Source organism: Fukomys damarensis, unplaced genomic scaffold (assembly GCF_012274545.1).
Source record: "Fukomys damarensis isolate Sample0158 unplaced genomic scaffold, DMR_v1.0_HiC HiC_scaffold_11, whole genome shotgun sequence".
NCBI lineage: Eukaryota > Metazoa > Chordata > Mammalia > Rodentia > Bathyergidae > Fukomys > Fukomys damarensis.
The window spans coordinates 38,181,001-38,206,570 of NW_022900923.1; the positions used below are offsets into that span (position 1 = coordinate 38,181,001).

The window sequence follows — 25,570 nt, forward strand, 5'->3', positions numbered from 1 at the left end:
AATTTCCACTGTGACACATTGATTGTTGAGGAGAGTGTTATTCAATTTCCATGTGTTTGTAAATTTCTAACAGTTTCTTATGCTATTGATCTCCAGCTTAATTGCACTATGGTCTGAAAATATACACTGGATGACTTTAATTCATTTGTATTTATTTAAACATGTTCTATGAGATAATATGTGGTCTATTTTGGAGAAGGACCCATGTACAGCCGAAAAGAATTTATATTCTGATTTTGTGGAGTGAAACATTCTGTAGACGTCTATTGAGTCTATTTGTTCAAAAGCTTGGTTCAGTTCTAGTAGTTTGTTGTTGATTTTTTGTCTAGATGATCTGTCTATTTGTGATAGTGGGGTATTTAGGTCCCCCACTACAATTGTATTAGTGCTTATTTGATTTTTCATGTTCCTTAATATTTGTTTTATATAGTTGGGGGCATTAACATTTGGTGTATATATATTTACAATTATCTCTTCCTCTTGGATTGTTCCCTTTGCAAAGATGTAGTGGCCTTCTTTGTCTCTCTTAATCAGTTTTGGTTTGAAATTTACTTTGACTGTGAATAAGATTGCTACTCCTGCTTTTGTATGGGCTTCTGTCACATGGAGAACTGTTTTCCATCCTTTCACTTTCAGTCTATGAGTTTCTTTCTGAACTATGTGTGTTTCTTGTATACAGCATATTGTTGGATTTTGTTTTTTAATCCATTCTGCCCATCTGTTTCTTTTGATTGGTCAACTGAGGCCATTGACATTGATGGTTATACCTGATATGTTTTGACTTATCATTGTCATGTTACTGTCCTGTTGTTGGCACTTTTTAATCCCCCCCCCTTTAGTTTCTTTCCTTTCCTAATTGATTTGCTCCACTGGGCCTCATGATGTTGTGAGCTCATGATGTTGTCTTTTTCTAGGATATTGTTCAAAATTGTTTGTAGTGCTGGTTTGGTATTTGTGAAGTTTCTCAGGTGTTCTTTGTCGTGGAAGTTTCCCCATCCATTTTAAAAGAGAGTTTTGAAAGATACATCAGCCTAGGTTGGAGGTTGTTTTATCTTAGGGTTTGAAATACCTCACTCCAGGCTCTCCTTGACCTGAGGGTTTGTGCTGAAAAATCTGCTGTGATTCTGATGGGCTTTCCTTTGCATCTGATTTGTTTCTTTTCTCTAACTGCTTTCAGTATTTTGTTCTTCTGTTGGGTTTCCTGGATCTTGACTACTATATATCTAGGTGTAGATTTTTTTTTTTTTGATCATGGATAATTGGAGTCCTATATGTCTCATTTTTTTTGTATGTCAAATTCTTCCCGTTTGGAAATTTTTCTGTCATTAATTCTGTGAACAGTTTTTTTTTAAGTCATTTGTACTTTCTTCTGCTACTTCACAAATTCCTATCAGTCTTATGTTATTCTTCTTTACATCTTCTAGGATCTGTTGGATTGATTTCTCATGATTCCTTGCTGTTTTTAAGAGATCTCTCTTTTCATTGTTACTGACTGAAATCCTATCTTCTATATCTGAAATTCTGTTTTCACATTTGTTCACTCTGCTGTGAATGCTTTCAATAGATTTTTTTTTTTTTAATACCCTGGATATCTGTTTGAATGTTTCATCAATTCCATTTCTTTCCTATGCTGAGCATTCATGGCTTCTATCATGGTCCTGAACTCATCTATTTTTTTGTCTGTTTCTGTTCTAGAGTCTCTAATCATGTCTTTCATTGTGCTCACCATCTCTGTAGTTATCTGGGAAATTATTTCTGTTTTGAATTTTTCTAGAGCCTGATTGATCTGTTTTATTACTTCCTGTGACTGTCAGACTTTTCCACCTCGTTTCCCCTGGAATTTGCTGTTGATGAACTGGAAGTCTGTATTTGTGCCTTGCTTAAGTATTTTCTCATTTTTATTTTTGTTATTGGGCTGTCCTTGGTTTAAATCCTGGATTAGTAGTTTGACCTTCCTGATATAGCTGCTCTTTCAGTTTTGAGTCTCTAATGACTCAGAGACACTCTCATTTTTATAATATCATAAAGGACAACTCATTAAATCAATCGCAATCCTTCAGCCCATTTGATACAATCAGCAACACAATAGCATCAAGCACAGCTTAGAAATTGACCATTTGTGGTAGTTATTAATCTATCATCTTTAACCATGCAAATTAAATCAAAATTGAGGACCAGCCCAAAACATGTTTATAGTAATAAACTCTTCAATATAGCAACTTTACCCTTCAGAATGGGGACTTAGAAGGAGTTGGGAGGAGAAGAATAGTTAGATAAAAGAATAGGAGAAGGTTTTAAGTGAAGCTGGAAAACAGGACGATCATGCAAACTCTAGGAAACTGTTGAAGACAAGAGGGAAAAACAGAATGCAAGAACAAAACCAAGAACAGAACAACTTAACAGTAATAGGAAAGTTATAAATTGTACTCCTTTCCTTTGAAACTAATGACAATCAAGCATAGGAAAAAGAGAGAAGAAAAGAAAAAGAAAGAAGAAATCTGAATTAGGGCAGGAACAGGAACAAAAAGGGAGATGAAGAATAATGTGGGGGAGCAAGAGGTTGAGTGAGTAAAAGAAGTAAGAAATAAGGAAGAATTTGCAGAATGGGAAAAAATAAAATTTTAAAAATAAAAAATAAAATAAGAGGAACAAAGAAAAAATATTTGAAGAGCCTCTTTCAGGGTATATTTCTGCTGTCACAATGTGGGCAGCAATGTGCAGAGCTAAGTCAATTAGTCTTAGGTAGCCAATGGCAGACCTGAGATTCAGGATGAATTCTGGCTGCAAGGCCCAAGTTGAAGTCCCTGACCTGCGGGGTTGAATTCTGCAAGGTTCTACTGCAGGTTCCAGCTGCCCTTCCCCTGAAGATAGTCCAAGTTCTGATAGAAGGTGGTGATCCTTTCAACTTACCAACTACAGAGGTCTGATGTGCCTTTATTGCAGTTGTTCACTTCCATTCTATCTTCTGAAGCTCAGTAAAATGGCCTTCATGACCACCTATGATTCTGCAGTGTGGATCCAGGTACTGGCACAACCAGGAGGCCCGAGAGCACAGGGGTATGGGGTGGGGGAGGAGTACCTGTATTGGCTGGGCAGTCCTCACCGGTCTGCTCCAATGAAGGCCTGGGGTGCTGGAGGTGGGGGAGCAGTGAGCTCCCTGTATGGTTGTCTGGTCCTCACTGGTCTGCTCCAATCCCTTTTTTTGTCTTTGCAAAACTTTAGAAATATTTTAGAAGAATAATTGCAAGAATATTACAAGAGTAGTTGTTATGTGCCTGTCAGTGCTAGTTGTAATGTAGAACTTTTGTGTGTGTGTGTGAAAAAATAAATTATAGCAAAACTTCCCACACCCTGGTACATATCATATGCTGGATCTTGGACTAAATAATCGATACATGTGTGTCCCATATTGACCCCTTGCCACATGTACTATGCTTACTGTGTAAGAGAGGCTCGGGTTAACAAGTTTTCTCATCCTTCTTCACCCAGTTAATAATGATTTGAGGTGAGTTTCATTCAGGTCTGTATGATTCCAATTAAACTTCCATTAAACACTGCCTTGCAGCAATGACCTTCTTCATTGGCACCGACCACCTGCATGTTGTATTTATCCCAAAATGAAAATGCTGTTAGTGACACTGAACCAAAAAATTTAAAATTTAACTTCTTATATAAATTGTTAAATAATGCTTCACAGGAATTAAATGAAACAATACAAAAACATACACAGATTTTTAAAAAAAAATCTTCTTACCCAATCTACTGTTTACCTAGTGTCTCCATCTATCAAAGGTGTAAGCTCTGTTAGCTTATTTCTCTAGTTAGAGTTTCTTTATACATACCTAAATAAGAAAGCACTGACATTTGTTAACCCACTTTGTATTAAAATGCTGACACAATACTCTGTTCTGCATCTTATGATATTGATATATATGCACATATAGACATCATGTAGACATTATATTTATATAAAACAGTGGCACCTCAGTTTATGAACTTAATTCTTTCCACAATTCTGGTCCCAACCCGAGTTGGACAAAAACCAAATCAAATTCAGTGGTTAGGTTCAATGTTGACCTTATGGGGAAATTTGTTTCTGTTTTCAACCAGTTTGGTTTGCAGCTAGACTTGTCGAGAGAATTGAGTTCGTGAACTGAGGCACAGTGGTATATATATGATAGTTTAACTGCACTGGGGTTTATTTAATCCCTTTCTAGTTAATAAGCATTAAATGTGGTTTCTGAAATACTATTACCAAAAATGATGTAATGAACCATTTTTGACTCATTTTACTACAATGAGTTCCAGTATATCTGTAGGATAATTTTCTAAAAAGTGGAGTCATATGAACAAAAACCATATGTGTTTGTAATTTAAAAAAATTTCAAATGTTCCCCCACTGGGGTTGGATCAATTTGCAATTGACCACCAGCATATGAAAATGTTTATTTCCACACAGTCTTGCCAAATGAGTGTGTCATCAAAATGCTCCTTTGACAATCAAATAGTTAATGAAGTGTATGTCATGCTATTATGCATGTTAATTTATAAGGCAATTCCCAAAACTTTCTTATCATTCTTTCTTTTTGTCACTTTCATTGTTGTTGATCTATTTGAATATATAAATTTTTAGTGAATTAGAGTCAAACTTCACATTATAATTCTTTATTTCCACAGTATATTAGATTCCTAGATCTGATGTGTATTACAAACTAGATTGCTTAAAACAACAAAAATTTACTTTCTCACAGTTCTGGAGGTCATGAGGCTGAAATTAAGATGTTGGCAAAGTCATATTCCCTCCGAGGGTCTGGGACAAAGTCCTTGTTTGCTTCTTTCCTAGTTTCTGGGTGCTCCTGGCAAAACTTAGTGTCCCGTAACTTAAGGCCAAGTCACCCCAAACTCTGCCTCCATCAGAGCCCACTTCCACTTGTGTCTATACTTGATTGTGTCTGAATATCTCTCCTCTTTCTCTTCTAAGGACACTGGTCATTGGATTTTTAGGACCCACTTTCACCCAATATGACATAATTTTAACCCTTATACCCACAAATACACTATTTCTGAATAGGAGCACATTCTGAGGCTCTGGGTGGACATGAATTGTGGGGCAGCACAGTTAATTCTATTTCATTTAGTTTATGTAAAATTGTAGAATAATTTAGAAATATTTTGTAGTTGCATCATTCATAAAATATTTGTGTTCAAGGAAAAAATGAAAACAAAGTCTTTGTGAATAGGGAAGAGTGGAGGAGGTGAGGGAGGGTAGGGGAATGTGGAAAAAATAAGAACCAAGATAAGTCATGTAAAGATCCCAATGATAAATATAACTGCATTGTATACCTAAAAAGTACCAATAAACTTAATGAAAAAAATGTATCTTCAACAGTTGTGAACTAATTGTTAATAAAGTTATTTTTGAGACATATAATGTTTTTTAGAGCTACTGATGATTTTGATAAACTTTTATGATAAGTTGTTCTATATTCGTTATTATCAATCATCACTTTTAGTACTAGACATGTATATTAATTCAGTTAAATCTCATGCCAAATCTAGGAGGTATTCCAATTTTGCTAGTAGAATCACAGCTAACATTTTACCCCCAAGCATTCTGACTCTACAGACAGCCCTTTCAGCCAGGTCCATCCACTCTAACATATAACACTTTTTGTATCCCTGCTTAATACTGTCCCTGGAAATCTATCCTAAATCAACAAATACGTCTTCCTTTGATTTGTCCTCATGAACTCCTGAAAGCAGTATTTTATTCCATTACTTTTAAACATAATATCCATAAGCTTTTTCCACAGTGACAGCCAATATTTGCAAATGTAACATCATAGTCCAAAACATAATTAGTACAGCAGTACTAGGTCAAAGTCTTGAACTCTGTTGTGACTTGTTCTTTTTTTCTCTCTCTCTCTCTCTCTCTCTCATTGAGTTTATTGGTACATTTTAGGTATGCAGTACAGTTATATTCATCATTGGGATCTTGTACCTTTACACGACAGGTCTTGGTTCTCATTTTTTCCCCTTGTCCCTGCCCTCCCTTTACCCTATACCTTGTTGTCAGGTGACCTCTGCAGGTTTTCACAATTAGCATCCATCGGGTTTATTTTAATGTGTCATGTCTTCTCCAAATGATAATTTTCTCTTCAAAGTAAAGTACTTGAGAGCAGACCCAGTAACGTGAGAGGCTTTTCAAGGATTTAGATCAGTGATGGCGAACCTTTTAGAGCTTTCAGTGATACAAACAGGCGGCTGCGGCACTCATGCCGTAAGTTCTTCACCACTTTTTTAGGTCATCTCTTAAAAAGACATAACCTACATTTTCTGTTCAAATAGATACAGATATGGAATCAGATTATAATGATCTTTCTCCAACAGAGATGGAAACCCTGGAAGGCGTGTGTCTTCAGCTTTTAGATAAGTGTGTGACACAGTGTAGCCATTCAATAAGTACTTGTGGAATAAATGAGCGTGACCGATGCACATGACTAAGTCACTAAAATTAATGAGCAATTCTGGCCGCTCATGTGCAAAATTTTATTCTGAGAGAAAGTTGCTCCCTTTCTCTGGAGCTTTTCTCATCACTAAGGTAAATTTAAAGAGTAGGAGATAATTTTTGGGGAAAAATAGCGTATTTTGCTTACTCCTGTGTTCTTTATCTTAGTAACAGAAGCAGGGAGAGCAGACAATGTAGGTAATGAAATGAAAATCATTGTAACTGTTAACTGAAATGAGGTAAAAGGACCATAGGGAATCAGCACTGTATTCCAACAGTAGTTAGGTAGAAGTGCAGCTGTGATCGCAGAGGGATTAAAAAACATAAAAGCAATTACAAAGCTGGCAAGAAGGTAGTGCTGTAAGTGTTGACAGGATGTAACTATAGAAACCTCGAGATTACTCTTGTAAATTGCTATATCATCCCAAATGAGGATGAAGTCTAATTTTTAAAATTGCTTAGGATAGACCGATCATACATTAAAGTCATGATTATTGTTTATCAATGCTAACTATCATGTTTAGCACAGTAAACGTTTGAGTACAAATTTTTAAAAGCCTCTTAAGAATTGGAAAGTTCCCAGGGAAGTCTACAACCAAGAAACACTAGATCTAAAGCAACTTCTAAATCACCCTTTTGCATATTAATGAAATGATATATCTTTGTGTATGTTTTACATAGGGTTTCAAAGAACCCAGGAAATACATCGCTGCTCAAGGTAATTTACTTGGGATTAATATTATTTTTGAAAATTATTTACAGCATTTTAAAGAAATGTTTCTTAACTTATAATTTTTCCCTCTTAGGACCCAGGGATGAAACTGTTGATGATTTCTGGAGGATGATCTGGGAACAGAAAGCCACAGTTATTGTCATGGTCACCAGGTGTGAGGAAGGAAACAGGGTAAGACAAGAGAAGGTCCATGGGATGGAGGTAGGGGTCAGGGAAAGGGAGTGATGACTTGGATTTCTAAAAGTCACAGCTGTGTGCTTGATGACTAAAATATTTCTCTATTTTAATTAGTGTTAACACTTTATTTAAATTTTTATATAGGTAGAAAAAACATGTCCATATATAAATATATGCCTATATGCAGATCATTTAAATATTTGAAAATAGCTTGGCTTTTCTTCAGTGCTGTCAGAAAATCCACTTTTTCTTTTACTTTTATTAGTACATCTTTGCATTACATAATGATTGCTTTCCCTGTTGAGAACTGGCATATATATATATATATATATAACACGTTGTAATTCTTTTTTCCCCTTCCCTCTAACCACCCTTTCATTTTTCCAGTGTCACATTCATTTATTTATCTTATAGACCTTATAAAATTATCATATAAACAAATTGAAAACCTGACTAATAGGCCAGAGAACATATAAAACATGTAAGACAATTATAAATCAGGGTAAACTTTTAGACACATTGTGCTGGATTACAATACCTTTATTTCTTTTTTTTCCTATTTTGTGTCTTTTATTTCATATTTTACAAATATTCAGTTTTTTGGTATAGGAGAAACCATGTGATATTTAAACTTATGTATCTGAGTTATTTCACTTAACATTATAGTCTCAAGGTGCATCCAATTTCCTACATACTTATCCTTCTTTATGGCAAAGTAGTACTCTGTTGTGTATAAATGCCATGTTTCTCTATCTGTTCATCTGTTCATGGACATATGGCTGCTTCCAAGACTTAGTGATCAGGAATTGAACTGTTATAAACACAGGTATATGAACATCACTGTGATATGATGTCTTTAACTCTTTGGGGAAGATACCTAGAGGGAAAATAGCTAGGTCAAATGCAATTTCAATTTTTCAATTGAATTGCTTGGCTTTTACTTGGCTGCTGTTTTATTCCAGTATTATTTTAGTTCCGTACAGTGGAATGTGCTAACTTCACAAGTACTTGCAAATACTTCAAACCAAACTAACCATGGACAGACAGGTGGTAACGCATAGAAGGTGATTTGAGCAAGAGTAAAAGCTCTCAATCTCCCAGGCAGAAGTGACTAAGAGCAGTCGCTCCCTTGCTGGCCACAGAGCGTGTTCTGTTTTACTATTCTGAGGAGCCTGGGAGGATCATCCTTTTGGCAAGCCCTGTGAAGGGAATCCTTCAGGACGTATGAGTGTACATTTCAGACATCCCAACTTTTGGTGTGACTGTGAGTTCCTAATGAAGAATGTGTGGATGTTTTGAAAATTTCAGATGAATAAAAGTTTGTTTTTTTCCAAATGGGTAATGAAACTGTTGAAATGATAAATTAGAATCCTTAGTGGCTTTTTTAAATGTCCTAGAATAAATGTGCAGAATACTGGCCCTCAATGGAAGAAGGCACTCGGACTTTCGGAGATGTCACTGTAAAGATCAGTGAGCACAAAAGATGCCCTGATTATATCATCCAGAAAATGAACATTACACACGTGAGTCTCTTTGGTTATGTCACTTTTGGTTTTGTATTTTAAAAAAATATCAATGTAGTTGTGGAATATTAAGTGTGAGAAATTGAAATCCAAATGGGGCAGTAATTCTCAGTGATCTTTAGGAGGAAGATCTCCACCAGGGCAAGGACCTGTGAGGGTCACACTGCCCGAGGCATGTTCGCCCATCACATCAAAAACATGCTCAACTTTGCAGCCCTAAAAAAGAGGGATCCATTAAATAAACGTGTCGAACAAATGGTTAAATTGTTAAATGAATAAACAAATAGTCTGGGGCTACTGATCTTGATCAATTCAGATATTTCCTATTGAAAAATTACAAACCACATTTTTTCTTTTGAAAAAAATTCTTTTTAAAGTTACCAATTCTGCCATGTGAGGCATACGGAGTACAGCGTTAACCACGTAATTAATCTAACTTTCTGCTTGCAAGAAATAGCCCTGTTTACCAAGCGGAATAATTTTAAGCAACGGTGATAGTGACCTTTAGTTGTTTTTTGTTTTTGTTTTTGTTTTTGTTTTTGTTTTTCACAAATACACTCATAGCCCCACGGATCACTCTTAGCCCCCCACCCTTTTGAAGTATGTTTGTTTTTGTCTTTGTGGATTTTTGTTGTTATTGTTGTTGTTCTGCAGCATGAGAGTTGCTAGGAATTTCTGCTCTCTTTACCTTATGTTACTCTATTAAGTTAGCGCTTGTCGGGTAGTGCAACAGCCTTGCATGATCCCCCAGCTAGGTACCCATGGGAAAGGAAACTGCGTCATGGCCGGAATGAATCACAGCGCGCACCAGGGAAGACTCTTTGGAGCCGTTTACATTTGCATGAGGAATTTTTGTACTGGTTCTGCCTTACACTTATTTATATTATGCAGTTTTCTATGAAAAAAAAGTCTTCGCAAATTCAATATTATCTCTTGTTTAGAAAAAAGAAAAAGGAACGAGAAGAGAGGTGACTCACATCCAGTTCACAAGCTGGCCGGACCACGGGGTGCCCGAAGACCCTCACCTGCTGCTCAGACTGAGAAGGAGGGTGAACGCTTTCAGCAACTTCTTCAGCGGCCCCATCGTAGTGCACTGCAGGTAAAGAGGTCGCAGCGTCACTCGGACTAAAGCAGAACAGAGAGTTAAGTGTCACGTGCTTTCACTTCCTGGAGAAACCCATGGTGTAAGTAAAGTAGAGAGTGAAATAGAGGAGCAATGGCAGGAACCCGGGAGAGGAACTTTCTGTAGTGGAAGAAAGAGAAGAAGAGCAGGGAGAGGAAAGGAGGTAGACCAGGATCGAGGCATGATGTCTTGCGTACATGTGTGTGTCATACATGTACACCAGCTCTTCCAAAGAATGTAAGTATTATGTACTGTCCACATACACCTTTGAAATTAATAAAAAAATCATCCTGGGACCGCGGGCACACACTTGTGGGTCTATCAAATGCTTACAGCTAGCTGGGCACAGCCGTAACTCCAGGCATCAGGGAGGCTGAGGCAGGACGGAGGATCACAAGCTCCAAGCCAGTTTGGGCAACTTAGCAGCTCAGTGAGATTCTACGTCAAAAAGTAAAAATTGAGAAAATGGCCCAGGGATGTGGCTCCGTGTAAAGTGTCTGACTTCAGTCCTCAGTGCAGAGCAGAAGCGAGGGGTGGCAGAATCAAGTTTATAAGTTGAGCTGCTGGGAACCCTCTCCCCTCTGGCAATTTCAATTTTGGGAAGTAATTCGCCAGTAGAAAAGTATTCTTTTTGAAACAACTTTTACTCTAAGTTGACACTTTCTCACTGTACGAATTCACGGGGTGAGGAGTCATGCTAAGAGAAATTTGCCTCCTTAGCCCTGCTTCTCCCTCGAGCGCTTCCCCACTCGCTTTGGGCCCCGCTCACGCCCCGCCTGTCTGTCTCACCAGCGCGGGTGTTGGGCGCACGGGAACCTACATTGGGATCGATGCCATGCTCGAAGGCCTGGAAGCGGAGGGCAAGGTGGACGTCTACGGTTACGTCGTCAAGCTCCGGCGACAGAGGTGCCTTATGGTGCAAGTAGAGGTACTTCCCACCCTCTGAAGATTACGCTCGCTTTGGGCCGGGGACCGAGGTCTGCCTGGGACAGTAGTAGTGATTTAAAAGAAATCTAAATGCTTCATGACTTCAAGCCATAATTTCAGTTCGGTTTCTTGACAAAACGTGATAATACCAGTCACAGGGAGCAACACACATCAGCGTCTGAAAGTGTTATGGAAGAGAGATGACCATAAAATATATTTTAAAAAATGAAATAGCATTTACAAACTCGAGACTGGGGAAACTAATAACGTTGAAAACAGGTTGGGCGGCATTGCCTAAAATTAAAACTGAGGATACACAATAAGGTAGCAGTCAGGTGACTCGTTTGTAGGACTAAATTTCTGAGACTCAAATCCCGTGTTTCAAATCTTAATTCTGTGTATCTCGGGACAGGCTTGTAGTCTTTCTGTGCCCCCATTGGGTCATCCACAAGAGAGTGAGAAAGTAGGGCTGACTTACTGGGTTTCTAACAAAAAAGGAAATGCAGGCGGGGCACTTGCCAGGTTTGTGACGTAGGCAATGGATCGGGTAATGGTAAGTGACAGTTACCATGGGAAATGTCTGTACGTGACCCGGCAAGGGGACACATGTGTATGTACTCAGGTGAAGTACTTGTAAATGTGCATAACTGGAAACAGGTGCAAGAGTGTTTCTTGCAGGCTGCATTGTTAGCGCAGCAAAGAATTGGGAACACTTTAAATATACAGCAATAGGGGAAGGGAAGAGCAGAATGCAGACCTGTGGGCTGTGCGTGATGAAGGCCATGCTGCTGTGGAAAGGAATGGTCTCGTTCTGCATCTATGTGGCCTGCTGCTCAGCCCCAGACAGTGAATACATAAAGTAAGAATATGATTTGTTGATCTCTACAAAAACACAAAGTAAAGTATAATGCTTGTGGATAAACAGATGTTAGTATAGAAATATCAAAAGAGATCGTTAAGTGGAAATAAATGAACCTTTTTGAGAAAAATGTAAAATAGAAGGATACAGCCAAACTCAGGGAACTAGAGGTCATCATATGACCCAAGTCTCTTTTTTAGAGAGGGTACCTGGGGGAGATTGAACTCAGGTCCTTGTGCTTGCAAGGCAGGTAGCAGAACCATGGAGCTAAATCCCCAGCCCCGAGGCTCTTCAGAAATAGGTCATTTCCTTAAAACTGCTGGATTCAAAGAGGGTACAGTAAAGAGTTAGACGTTGGTAAATTTGGATTTGGCATGTAAGATCTTCCTAAATAATTTTCTCTGTTTTAAAAAGTTCTGGAAAACTTTCAAAATATATCCTATGGAACTTGCTTTTTTGTCAACTTGCTTTTTTTCTGATGTACTGTGAATTTTATTATAGTCTTTTATATATAAATTTTGCTTTCCAATTCAGTAACAGTCGCTGAGGAAAGTAACAATGTTTCTTTTAAAAATGTTTAGGCATAAGATAGAAAGTATTTAATATATAATGGATTGTCTGTTTGGAAAGCTATTTCTTTTCCTAGGGAAATAAAAGATGGAAATGGGATTTGGGTATATTCTAGAAAACTGTGAGAGCCAACTTCCAGAATATTTACATGTTACAGATATCAATCCTTTTTTTTTTTTGCCAGAAATTGTCCCAGAATGGGGGAATACACATTTTATTTAAATAGAACATATGGAACTCTATGTTACCAGTTAATTATCTATATTTTCTTGCTGTCTTAGGCACAGTATATCCTGATCCATCAGGCTTTAGTGGAATACAACCAGTTTGGAGAAACAGAAGTGAGTTTGGCTGACTTACATTCACATTCATATCTGCAAAACATGAAGAAAAGAGACCCACCCAGCGAGCCATCTCCACTGGAGGCTGAATTCCAGGTAATGACATGGTAACAACAAACAGTGACTACCATGACTTTCATGTGTGCTGTTTTCCAGGTGCTTGCTAGGCATTTGACATAGTTCTTCCACCTGGTCCTTAGCAGAGCCATGGGAGCTCAGATGAGGAATCCAAGACACAGAGAGTTTAAGAAAAATGTCTGAACCTGCACAACTATTATGCAGGAGACTGGCTTAAACCCAGAAGTCGGATTCTACTGCTAACCCTTTTAACCCTTCCTCATTAAGCTGGCATAAAATAAACTGTCAGAATCATAGTATATAGCCACGAAATTGGTCTGCCATAGGCAGTGTCTCATCTCACCTTTAAAAACTGCATCTGGTTCAAGTTTGTAAAGGAAATAATTAGAGGAGTTTATGACTGCTTAGGAAGGTGAGCGGGCTGGAGCTGGCAGACAGAAAGTAAAGGATAATAACGTGTGTCCAGCCCATTTACGGGGCAGTTATTCTGACTGTGAACGGAAGATGTCGAAGATGTCATTCACCATGATTTCAGAGCGCTGGCATGGCTGTCCTCAGATTGTGTAGTTGTCGAGTTTTATAATTTTTCTCTTCCACCTGTGATTGCCAGCCTGCTGAGTCTTTCTATAAACCACAAAACAGGTCAATTCAGAGAGTTTCACGAGGCCAGGAATGCACTTTTAGATGGGGAACCATGGAATGTGCAGATCAAAGTGGGGCTGAAGTGGGGAGTGGAAGGGGTGGACAATAGTCACCAAGCAACTCAGTCTCCCAGAAGACCTGTGCTTAGGGTTAGAAGAACTGGCAGACTTGGGGCAGCCGTTAGCAGAAGAGTGTTTCACTGTTGTTTTCTGTTTCTCTTTTTTCTTTTTCATTTTGGCCTTTTAGCTGCTAACTTTACTAAAATCAGGATATAGACCCTACAAAGCCACATTTGCACATACACTATTCAACAGTGTTTAAGTGTTTAGTGTATTTAAGGTAACACTCACGTGGATACTCACTGAAAGAGAAATTTCGCTGACCGTGTTCTTGTTCATTCAATTGCACAGCCATAAATGACATTCAAAACAAGTGTTATATTTAGTATGAAATAAGGCTGCATATTAAAGCTGCCATAATCCTCACGTGTGTGTGTGTGTGTGTGTGTGTGTGTGTGTGTGTGTGTAAAATCCTACTGTGTACATAAGGAGCTTTCGGGTGTTTAGATCGTTCGTGGTACTGAACATTGTTGTTAAATTTTATTCATTTGACAAATATTTATTCAGGAACTTGTGGGAAGTGAAAAACTACAGGTAGGGAGAACACACAGTTAAACTTAGACCTACATGTTACAAAAAGTTATCAAAAGTTCCAGGAAAGGGAAAAAAAATGATCCCAACAGAAAAAACACGAGTCCAGAGAGAAATCCACAGTACCACTTGACAGTACAACCTAAGATCTCCCACTATGCTCAGCCTCCTCAAAGTCCATGGGGGCTTCAGACACCACCACCTTGGGGGCCAAGACTTTGCATGTGAACCCTTGGGGGGCACTGATCTAAACCATAGTCGAATAGAGGCATTAAAAGACACGATGGCCTCTTTAAGAATGGAGGAATTTGGTTTGGCTAAAGTGTGGAAAGACCTCGTAAGGGAGAAGGCTGAGGAGACAGACAAGGGCCTATCCCCAAAGACCCTTGCCCTGCATTAGGGAGGTTTGCTGTGTTCTAATGATGCCAGTAAGCCACTGAGGAGCCCAAGGCGGACATCTTCTCTTTTGTATTTTAGAAAGTTTAGAGTTAGTGAGATTGAATGGAGTCCAGTTATGAAACTGTTGATATTTTTTAAGTGGAGAATGAAGATGGACTGGATTAAGTAGGAAGAAAGAAATTCAAAAGATCTGTGATGTCCACCAGTAGAAATGATAGATTTTGCTGACTGATTTAACTGCTGTAAACAAGAATGACAGCAGCCTGGCAATACTAGCATTTGAAGTATCAAGTCCTCCATGAATTTTGTGTCTGCCAAGCTTCCTCCTGATAATTTAAAATTATTTGCCATTGGTTTTTCAATATGGGTTGTAATTAGTATAGTGCTTTCACTATACCACACTATAATAATTGGTATAGTGCTTTCAGGTTATACAAGAATAAGCCATCCTACTTTGCTTTGAAGCAGCTATGAAGAGCATTTTTTTTTTTTAGAAAAATGTATGTTTTTAATTTCAACTCATCCTGTTAAATATGGTAAATGCCTGCAAAGATTGAGAGGAAAAAAAAATCCACATTCAAACTTAAAACTGTGACTAGAAGAGTATACAAATGTCACAAAAATTAAAGAAATTTTTTTATAGGGAACATTCATACCACAGTAATAAATTAAGCTAATTCATATTTAGATTTTAAAAGAGTTTTTTATTCTATTTTTCCTCAGAGACTTCCTTCATATAGAAGCTGGAGAACACAGCATATTGGACATCAAGAGGAAAATAAAAAGAAAAACAGAAATTCAAATGTTATTCCATGTACGTTATCATTTAAATTGTTTTTATATCAGGAAAAATTAAGTTCTTTTTTGCATTTGTTTAACGTGAGACACAAACGAAGGATCTTAAAGCAAATTTTTAATATTTGGTTGACAATAGAAAAGTCAGTAAGCTACTTCAATTTTAGTTATAACCAATTATTAGAGTCCTAAGATTTTCAATTAACTGAGGATAAACTATATTCAGTATTTTCTTTCTACCAATCATTTCAGATAAGAGTTATAAAAATGACAAAATTTTTGAGGCCAAGAGATAGAAGACCAAGTGTATTTTTCTACTTTTCTTTCCTCTTCAGTATGTTTCAGGGTAATTGCCAAATAGTAAATGTTGTATCCATTTACTATCTTAATGCTTTTTTTAATCCCTTATATCTTGGAGGCTGGAAATACATGGAAAATACTCTATAAACTGTTAAGCATCAAATTTGATAGATAAAACTATGCACAATTTTCATGACAAATTCTACATTTTAACAGTGTTCATAGGATCATATCAGGTACTATGGTAATTTTTTCAGCTGAACTAAAATTAGCATGGATAAAATATAAGGCAAGCTAATAAACTAGACAACCAAATAATTCAAATCAGTGCATGGCTGACCTAGTTAATTTAATTTTATAGAAGTCATTATGAATATAGTTAAAATACAGAATTGATAGTGATGCAGTTAAACAGATCATTTGACCAGGTTATTATAAATTTAAGATATTAAAAAACAAGGAGGAACTTTAGACTAAATAATTTTTTGGACTATATAATAACCTGAAATTCCTGCATAATTGTTAATTTAACATTAATGGAATATAAATGAGAAACAAAAGCGTAAACTATGACATTTTTAACTCACATCAGGCAGAATGATGATATTCCACAGAAATGTAAAGTATTTGCACCAAAGATTAACCAATCATTTGGAACATTATGATGCACACTTTAAAAATATTTGATATTTTTTCCTGTAACCCCTTTGGGACCTGATTTTATTTAAATGTCTTAAAGTAATTTGTTAATCAAAGATCTCACTGCATTTGGATTAATACGTTTAATTCTGAATTACTTTTTAATTCATGTCAATCATGTAGAAATTTGATTGTCTTTATTTCTAATTATTTTTGGTGTGCTGAGAATTAAGCCACATACATATGCCAGGCATGTACTACATCCCAGCCCTTATTTTTTTTTTTTATTGAGTTTATTGGTACATTTAGGGATACAGTACAGTTACATTCATTGTTGGGATCATGTACCTTTACATGGCAAGTCTTGATTCTCATTTTTTTTTCCCCTTACTTTTAAGGGAAGACTCACTTCTCGTTTATTTCTGATAGATGACTTTAACAGAGTGGCACTTAAACATGAGCTGGAAATGAGCAAAGAGAGCGAGCATGATTCGGATGAGTCATCCGATGATGACAGTGACTCCGAGGAAACGAGCAAATACATCAACGCATCTTTTGTCATGGTAGGTATTTATGCTTCCCCAACCCAGGATACAACTCTTTTATAATCGTGTGTATGCTATTAGGGCCATTTATTAAATAATTTTATAAATGTCTGGTGAGCTTAGTCCTAAGTATATATATTGGTCAATGTTTAATACTATATTTAAACTTGTCAATTTTAAACTATTAAAACCCAATTCATTAATTCAGATGTTATTGGTTATGATGTTGGCCACTCCTCCATTTCTGGGATGAAACACCAGACAGACGCACCCTAAGGAGGAGAGGTTTATTTTGGCTCATGGTTTCAGAGGGTTCGGTCCCTAATTGGCTGGTTCCAAGGCAGAAATGACACGGGGGAAGAGCGTGGCAGAGGAAGCTGCTCAAACTCCTGTCAGCCAGGGAGCAAGGAGAGCAGGAAAGGCTGGAATGACCGACAGGTACCCTTTAAAGGGCTGCGCGTCCTCTACCTGGGCCCTACCTCCTAAAAACACATTCAAATATGAATTCATCAGTGAGCCAATCTACTGATGAGCTTTTGCCCCGGATGTAGTCACCGTCCACAGCCCAGCAGCGAGCACATGAAAGTTCTGAGACATTTTGGATCCAAACCATAATTGTTATATTTTGTGATAAATAGTACAATAATCATATTAATTTTAAGAATAAAATTTGTCCAAACATGAATACATAAAAATACTTGTTTTGACTCCAAAAAAATTCAAATTTATATATTGACTAAAAATGTAGGTATGATTAAAAAGTTCAAATTTATGTATTTGTATAGTTAAAAACATTTCACTCAGTTCAACTGTTACTAGGTAAACAGTTGTCACATACCTTTTAAAAAATAAGCTGAGAATTCCAAGAATTCCATGATAATACTGGATGTCTTAATCTTGATTCTATGTTATTAAGAATTATTATTTGAATAAATATATTCAGATATTTCTTTTTTTCTTGGCCATAAGAATCTTAATATTTTTCTGCCACATCATTGAAGTCAAACTGAGTGATTATTTTTCCCAATGGTTATTTCAAGAATGTACTCTCCTCAGAGCAGTGGTAACAAAATCTCACTTCTATTTTTTTTTAAAGAGTTACTGGAAACCGGAAATGATGATTGCTGCTCAGGGACCACTGGAAGAGACCATTGTTGACTTCTGGCAGATGATATTCCAAAGAAAAGTCAAGGTCATTGTTATGTTGACAGAGCTGAAGCATGGAGACCAGGTTCGCACTTTTGAGGGTCTGTTTTTAAAAAGTCTTTCTGTTATAAAATATCCTTCTCCATTCTTGGGTTACTTCCTTGATTGTTCTGTCTACATCATTTTAATCATTCTGTCACACAAGTCTCTTTGTTTAGCCTTACTGCTTTCTAAGCACTTGTTGACCTCAACTAGCTTATGTGTGGATTCTGACAATCTCTCGAGATGGTCTCCTCTCCAGTCTCACACACTGCTGTTAGATTATCCAAGACAGAACACTTCCAGTGTTAACCACTTATAGCAAACTGTATTTTCTATTTTTCTCAAGATAAGCCAAATTCTTTATCTGACACTTTAAGAGATTAAAAAAATCAAATCTTGTATATCTGTCCAGTTTCCTCCCATTTTTATGTTTTCTATATTGTCTGTACCAGTAGGTATATAGACTAAGTCTTAAAACATGATTTGTCTTCTTAGCATTGAGTCTTAACTTAATAACATTCCATATACCTAAATGTATCCTCTCTTCCCCTCTTTTTGTTACCTCATTGAGTTTATTGGTACATTTTAGGTGTGCAGTACAGTTACATTCATCATTGGGATCTTGTACCTCTACATGACAGGTCTTGGTTCTCATTTTTTCCCCTTCACCCCTCCTCCCTCCCCCTTTACAAACACTTCGTTTCCATTTTTGCATTTTCTCATTTTTTTTTGGTTCCCTTATTACCTTTCCCCTACCCTTCCCACTTTCCCTACACCTTTAGCCCTTTTCTTCCTATTTCACATTGTCAATTATCTCTTTAGGATCTTATGTACTATCATAGTTTTTCACACCAGAGAAACTATTTGGTATTTACACATGTGAATTATTTATTTCACTTAGGAGTATATCATCAATATGCTCTCTTCCCCTCCTTATTGTATTTGTCTAGCAAAACAAAAACCCTGAAAAAGTGAACAATATTTTCCTTCTTAATTCACATGTAATTTTTATTGCCATAAAATTCTAAAATTGAAGGTGAATTTAAGATATAATTTTACTTTTTTACTTAATGCCTATATGTTATATAGTATATATAACACACATAATATAGAATTACAATATATAAAATATATTATATGAATTATATATAAATAATTATCTTTCCCACTCATTAAAATTTCCCTAGTGGTATATCACCTAACACTTAGTTTTTATTTTTACTTAGTTTTTCTTAGCAACTGCCACATTGTCTGACACATCCTATCATATACTAAATCTTGTTCAAGGAAAATGCTCATTAGATTTTTATGGGCAGCTTTCATTTTTAAATACAATTATTAATTTATATTTACTAGAAAGGGAAGGAAATAAAAAGAGAGAGAGGTATAAACAGAGTGACAAAGAGAGTTTCCATGAATGTTTTGTACAGCAAACAGAAGAGCTTTGTACAAGTTGTTTGACCATGTTTTCTGTTGTCTAGGAAATCTGTGCTCAGTACTGGGGAGAAGGAAAGCAAACATATGGAGATTTAGAAGTTGATATCAAAGACACAAATATATCTTCAGTGTACACAGTCCGTGAATTTGAACTGAGACATTCCAAGGTAAAAAAAAAATTCATGCATGCACATACAATTTTGAGAATATTTATTTTGGTGTAATTAATCTTCTAATGAAACCAACATAAAATATTTTATGTAAGCAAAGCCACCATCTATATAATGGAACATGAAAGCTAAAATATTTGAATGAGAGGAATTGTGAAAAGTACTTGCCTATATATTTATCAGACTATAAACTTGATTGAAATTCACTTGAGCTCATAATGTTCCATTCACTTGTGATTGTAGAGGAAAGACACTCGAACTGTGTACCAGTACCAATATACTAATTGGAGTGTGGACCAGCTGCCTGCACAGCCCAAAGAACTGGTCTCAATGATTCAAGCCCTGAAACAGAAACTTCCCAAGAAGACTTTCACTGAAGGGAATAAGTACCACAAGAGTGTGCCTATCCTAGTTCACTGCAGGTGGGTGGTATTTATAGGACATGTTTTAAAATCATAATGATTGACTTCTTGCTTGGCACTTTGCCTTAAATTCTGTTTATCCTGCTGGCTTAGTTACTTTTCTCGTTGCTAGGACAAAATATCCAACACTCACATGTTAAAAGAGGAAAGACTTATTTCAATACACAGTCTGTAGAGGTTTCAGCCAGTTCCAACACAGGATGGCATGGCAGAGGGCCTCACAGGGAGAAACAGTTGAAGGCATGGAAGATGGAAGGCAGCAAGCAGCAAACACAGCAGCAAGTCTCCCTTTCCCTTTGATCCCTTCCAGACTACAAGCCTTTGGGGTAGTGCCGCCCACACCTAGGGCGGGCCTTCCCAATGCCCACACCCACAACTATAATAAACCAATTAGTGGACTAATCCAGTACCACCCACCCTTAATCCCGGTATCACACCCTTTAATCCACACTCCTACACCCTGAATTCAGCCACCTCTAGAAAGTCCCACCCATGACTGCATGAGGGTTTGGTGGGGGGACATCCAGGTATGAGCCACAACATCTGGTATATAAAATACATGACTACATGAAAAATCCTCATAAAGTGACTCTCGCATGTGCTAACACAGCATGCTGATGATAGAAGTATGACAGAAACAAGTACATTTAGTTCAGGAGGTGATGCTATGAGTGCTTTAGTACCAAATGTCATGTCGACTTTGATGTCTCTGTACATGATACTGAACCTAGAATATCACAAGTGCTAAATGGACAGAGGAGCGAATGAAGGGACGCATGAACAGACAGGTGGATGGAGTACATCTAATATATGTTTATGCATGCTGCCCCATTCTCCTTGGTGTTACTGAATCTGGAAGACGTAACGCTTCACCTTCGATAAACATATCTTAAATTAAATGTTAACTGAAATCTCAATGCTGAGAAACTTTGATTTTTAAACTCATTATTTGAGTTTCTGAACTTCAAAAGCAAAGATTTTAGTAGTACAAATAATATTTGAATTTTATTCGTTTCTGTCATGCAAGTTTTTTTAATTTCAGCTGTATTACATATCCACATATTTACCTAAGTAAGAGATATTGAAGGAGGAACACAGAATATTAAAGTTTTATATGAAAAAGAGTATTAAATCAGAAGGAAAAAAACTGTAGAGTGAGAAATGTAAATCTAGTGAAATGCTTTTAGAATTTTTGTACAAGCCTCAGCACTGCTATTAGAAAAAAGTCCTTAAAGAAATACTGCTTTTCAATGTTTATTTGAATTGTTCAAAGTGAAATTTATGTGGGAAGAAATACAGAAGGGAATTGTAGGCTCTTCTGTGTTCCTTAGGATATGGTTGAATAGCTACTAAATGTTCTTTAGTTGTGTACAGTGTGCTGTGACCTGCAGATTGGGTACGGTTAACCTGAATCAGTATCATATGTTTTATACCTTTCATAGTTCAATAAATTACATTGGTATATGTTTTTGATACATGATAATTACAGTTGTTTTGGTGATATTCATATTCATATATCTCAACATTTTTCACCTCCAATAAAAATATTTTTTAGACTACAAGATTATTAGAGTCCTAAATTGAAAAGCGTTGCCACCAAAACTGGATGTACCAGAAAATATAGAGCAAAATAGAGGCTAGCAATGAGGAAGTGGGAAGAACTTTACAGATGGGAAGGGAGCAAGAGATGGAAGGGGGAAGGGAAAAGAGATTGAATGAAGAGAAAAGAATTGGAGCCAAAAAAATGGAAATAGAGTTTTTACAAATGGGGAGGAGAGGAAGAGTTGGAGAAAAGGAGGGAAAGGGACTAAAAAAAGAATTAAGATGTGCTATGTACCTGTGTAAATCCTCATCATGAATGTAATCTTTATGTACTGCAGACAAATACTAATACAAAAGAAATTAGAATAAGATAATTGCCATAAACACACACACACACACACACACACACACACACAAAATCTGTGTTTAAATTTTCATGCTATCCCTTTCCCTATAAAAAGTAGAATTATTTCTCCTTTCATATTTTCTTCCCTTTGCAGAGATGGATCTCAGCAAACAGGAGTTTTCTGTGCTTTGCTGAATCTCATGGAAAGTGCAGAAACAGAGGGAGTAGTAGATGTTTTTCAAGTAGTGAAATCTCTACGCAAAGCTAGGCCAGGCATGGTTTCCACATATGTAAGTATTCCTCACTCTTTCCTTTTAAATGTTTTGCCATTGTTTTAACAGTTTTCCCCTCTTTTCTGCATCCTTTCCCCTTCCTTTTCCTTTCATGCCTTCTCTTGTGTTGATCATCTCGGATGAGACCTTCAAACCTGCTCGCTGGGGATTTGTAGGCCGCCAGGAGGCTGGGAGCGGACTGCCACTTAGGACAGCAATAGAGATGAATCGGCCACATCTCTCTGATGAAGCAGGCTAGGTCAGCCTTCTTGTAAGGCGGCAGAGTGCCATGTAGGTGGACAGACATATGGGCGACCTCTTGAGGCCCAGGCTCAAAACTGATAGAACGTGTCTTCCCTTGTATTTTACCAAACAAGTCACAAGGCCAGCTCCTCTCCAAGAGGTGAAGAAACAGACTCCCCTCTCTTGAGAGGGGCTGCAGGCACATTGCAAAACCCTGTGTACACAAGGAGAATAATTACTGGCATTTTTGTGTCAACCGTGTATCCTCTCTCTGTGGCCGTAACCATAGATGCTTATGTGGAAACCGGCAATTATTCACAATAGAAATTTAATTACTCTCTAAAAGTATAAAGCCTTGAGTCCTGTGTGATGTTGAGTTTACATATATTGGTTTGAAAAGTGCATCAAGCACTTTCTTCTATGTGCTGTTGTTGTTAAGAGAGACAGTGTATAGTGTGGAGATCGTGAACAAGGGCATTCGTTTAACCAAGGGAATCAGTGTAAGCTTCTTGAAGCAGGTGATTCCTGCTCTGATGTTGCAGTGATGTGTAGGTATCAGCCGAGAAGATAAGCACAGAATTGGTGTCACGGGCAAAGGTGCAGGGCTTGGTAGTTATGCGATGTGTGTTGAATGGGATGGGAACATATGTACGGTATTACGAGGCTCAATTTTGCAAAGCACTCTTTGCATGTTCTCCATAAGTTCTGCAGATGCAGCTCAGGGTAGAGCTTAGCATGCTCTTGGCCCTGGATTTGGTCCCTCGATGTAAGAAAACAATCCTTCATGAGAACCTGTCAGAGAACATTTTTGTTTCGGGACTCCCACAAGTGATTAGTTCTTGCTTATGTTCTTCTAACATAAAAAATAACCACATCAACTATCTTCATGTAATTCCTGGCTGCTTTTCTTTTCTAGGAGCAATATGAATTCCTCTATGACATTATTGCCAGCACCTACCCTGCCCAGAATGGACAAGTAAAGAAAAAGAGCAATCAAGAAGATAAAATTGAATTCGATAATGAAGTGGACAAAACAAAGCAGGATGCTAACTGTGTCGGTTCAACCGGTGCCCCAGATCAGGCCCAAGAAGGCGTCAAAGAGGCAGAAGGATGTAAATCTCTCAGCGGTTCAGAGAGGCCAGAACATTCTCCCAATGGCCCTGCAAGTCCAGCTTCATCTGAGAGTTCCTAGGAAAAGGGAGCGACTCCAGGTCTCATATTAGCTGTGGTTTCTGTTTTCTAGAAGGGGAAATAGTTGACTTGGGATAATGAAGTTCTCTGGTGGGACGCGTGGGCAGTGCCTGTTTGAATTCTGTGGGACAATATTTAAGATAGTTTTGGTGAAATGTTTTGTATAGTTTTCTGCTTCTCTTAGAATCTCTGTCATTCCACAAAAAACAACTTTGTAGTCTTCTTTGCATGTGTATGCTTGGTGTGAAGGTGCCTGTGATAGGAACAGGGAGTATGCTTTCAAGTGAACCTGAATATTCTTGAGAAACTCTCTTTTTTTGGTACCAGGGATCGAACTCGGGTCCTTGCACCTGCGAGACAGGCAGCGGCACCACGGAGATAAATCCCCAGCCGATACTCTTGAGAAACTTTGGCTTTTTCCATTTCTGCAAAAAAGCTCCTATTTCCTATTGTACTGTTAACTGTGATGGAAGGCTCTACTTTTTATCATCAGAAACTCAGAGTGTCTTGTGTGAGAATAACCCGCATCATTGGAGAGTGAGCTTAAGACATCTGCCTTGTCCTGCTCATACACACCAGTTGCTGTTTTACTTCCAGAGGGGAGATATAAATGTGGTATGTGTGTGCATCGATAGCTATGACAAGAAAGTTAAGTAAATTACCATTTGGAAAGCTTATACAAAACAGTGCACATGGCATTGCCAAGTTTTTGTTTTAAAACATGTATTAATGTATAGAGATATCAAGAAATGATCAATAGAATGGTGTTCACTTAAGTGTTTTAATCTGTGCCCGGTAGTGACATGATGAGGATATACTTCTTTCTTTGATAGCTTCTTTTATTTGTGCTATTCTAAAATCCTTCTAAGGGGAAGAAATGAAGAATTGCTATTAGTGTGTGAGGCGATGGATATGTTAATTTGCTTGATTGTAGTAATCATTTCTCAGTGTACGTGTATCTCAAGGCATGATGTTGTACACCTTAAATATATATGATTTTGTTTGTCAATTATATTCAATAAAAAGTGAATTAAAATAAAAAATAAGAACATGCCACTGTGTTCGTGTGAGATATTTATATAAGGAACTTAATGAAGACATTTTGCAGAGTTTAAACAGTGATATGAAAATTACCTTATTATACATGCTTATTTCCCATTATGAAAGCCCATCTTTGATTTTCACTGAAGTGCATTCACTGTGAGTTTTTCAAATGCTTAGACTACTTTTACCAGGAACTGACACTGATAACCATAATAAAATGTAATTGTTGTCCTTCCTTTTTATAACATAGTATGTTACATGTTCCTATGTGAAATACGTGTACACCGATTACAATATAATCAATAGTATCTTAGAACATTTTGACGTGTCCCAGTTTTTTCAACAAGACACGGAGTCTAATAATTGTGTAGGATTAGAGAACAAATTCAGAATAGTGGAAATTTCAAAGATGTAACAGAGACTACTCAGGTTGGTGAATTCTGCATCCGTCTGTCACTTTAGTCACATAGTATGTTTGGGTTGGTTTGCTTTTCTATATCTGATTGATTTTAAATGTCGGATCTACACAGAATCAATTGCTCTCTATGCAGCTGTTTAATTACCTTGTGCTCCTATTGTTAATTCTTCTATTATATCACATAAAATAAGCAACAGTGTACTGCAAATATTTACAATAAAAAAGGAAGGGGACTGTTAGGGCTTGTGTCTAGATGTCCACTCAAAACCTTGTGTGAATGAGATGGGGCTATTTCAGAGGTGGCTGACTCTAAAATATGAGATTCACAGTGCAGTGCTAGGCCTGAGAGCACTAAGATCAAGGGTATGAGGCTACAGACCCTAAGTAGCCTGAGTAAGTTAAAAGGGTGCTGTCTTCTGCCACTGTGAACTGTTGTCCCTCCGCCGTGCCACCCTGCCTTGGAGCCAGCCAATTATGGACTGAACCCT

The 25,570-nt window shown here is 37.3% G+C and overlaps 1 protein-coding gene across 5 annotated transcripts in view; it reads left to right on the top strand.

Moving 5' to 3' along the window:
- The window catches only part of Ptprc (protein tyrosine phosphatase receptor type C), a 124,066-nt gene extending 99,425 nt beyond the window's left edge, over nt 1-24,641 (top strand). For 2 of the 5 annotated variants that reach the window (XM_010635392.3, XM_033762147.1), the window contains 13 exons: nt 7,190-7,226; nt 7,315-7,412; nt 8,816-8,941; nt 9,883-10,040; nt 10,857-10,992; nt 12,702-12,857; nt 15,254-15,344; nt 16,694-16,827; nt 17,906-18,040; nt 19,479-19,601; nt 19,848-20,026; nt 22,069-22,204; nt 23,346-24,640. In XM_010635392.3, coding sequence (XP_010633694.1) covers nt 7,190-7,226; nt 7,315-7,412; nt 8,816-8,941; nt 9,883-10,040; nt 10,857-10,992; nt 12,702-12,857; nt 15,254-15,344; nt 16,694-16,827; nt 17,906-18,040; nt 19,479-19,601; nt 19,848-20,026; nt 22,069-22,204; nt 23,346-23,621 — 1,785 coding nt within the window. In that variant the 3' untranslated portion in view covers nt 23,622-24,640. Of the gene's footprint in view, nt 1-7,189; nt 7,227-7,314; nt 7,413-8,815; nt 8,942-9,882; nt 10,041-10,856; nt 10,993-12,701; nt 12,858-15,253; nt 15,345-16,693; nt 16,828-17,905; nt 18,041-19,478; nt 19,602-19,847; nt 20,027-22,068; nt 22,205-23,345 lie in introns of all 5 variants that reach the window. The other 3 variants (XM_010635393.3, XM_010635395.3, XM_010635390.3) reach the window with 2 other exon arrangements.
- Nucleotides 24,642-25,570: the final 929 nt, after the last annotated feature.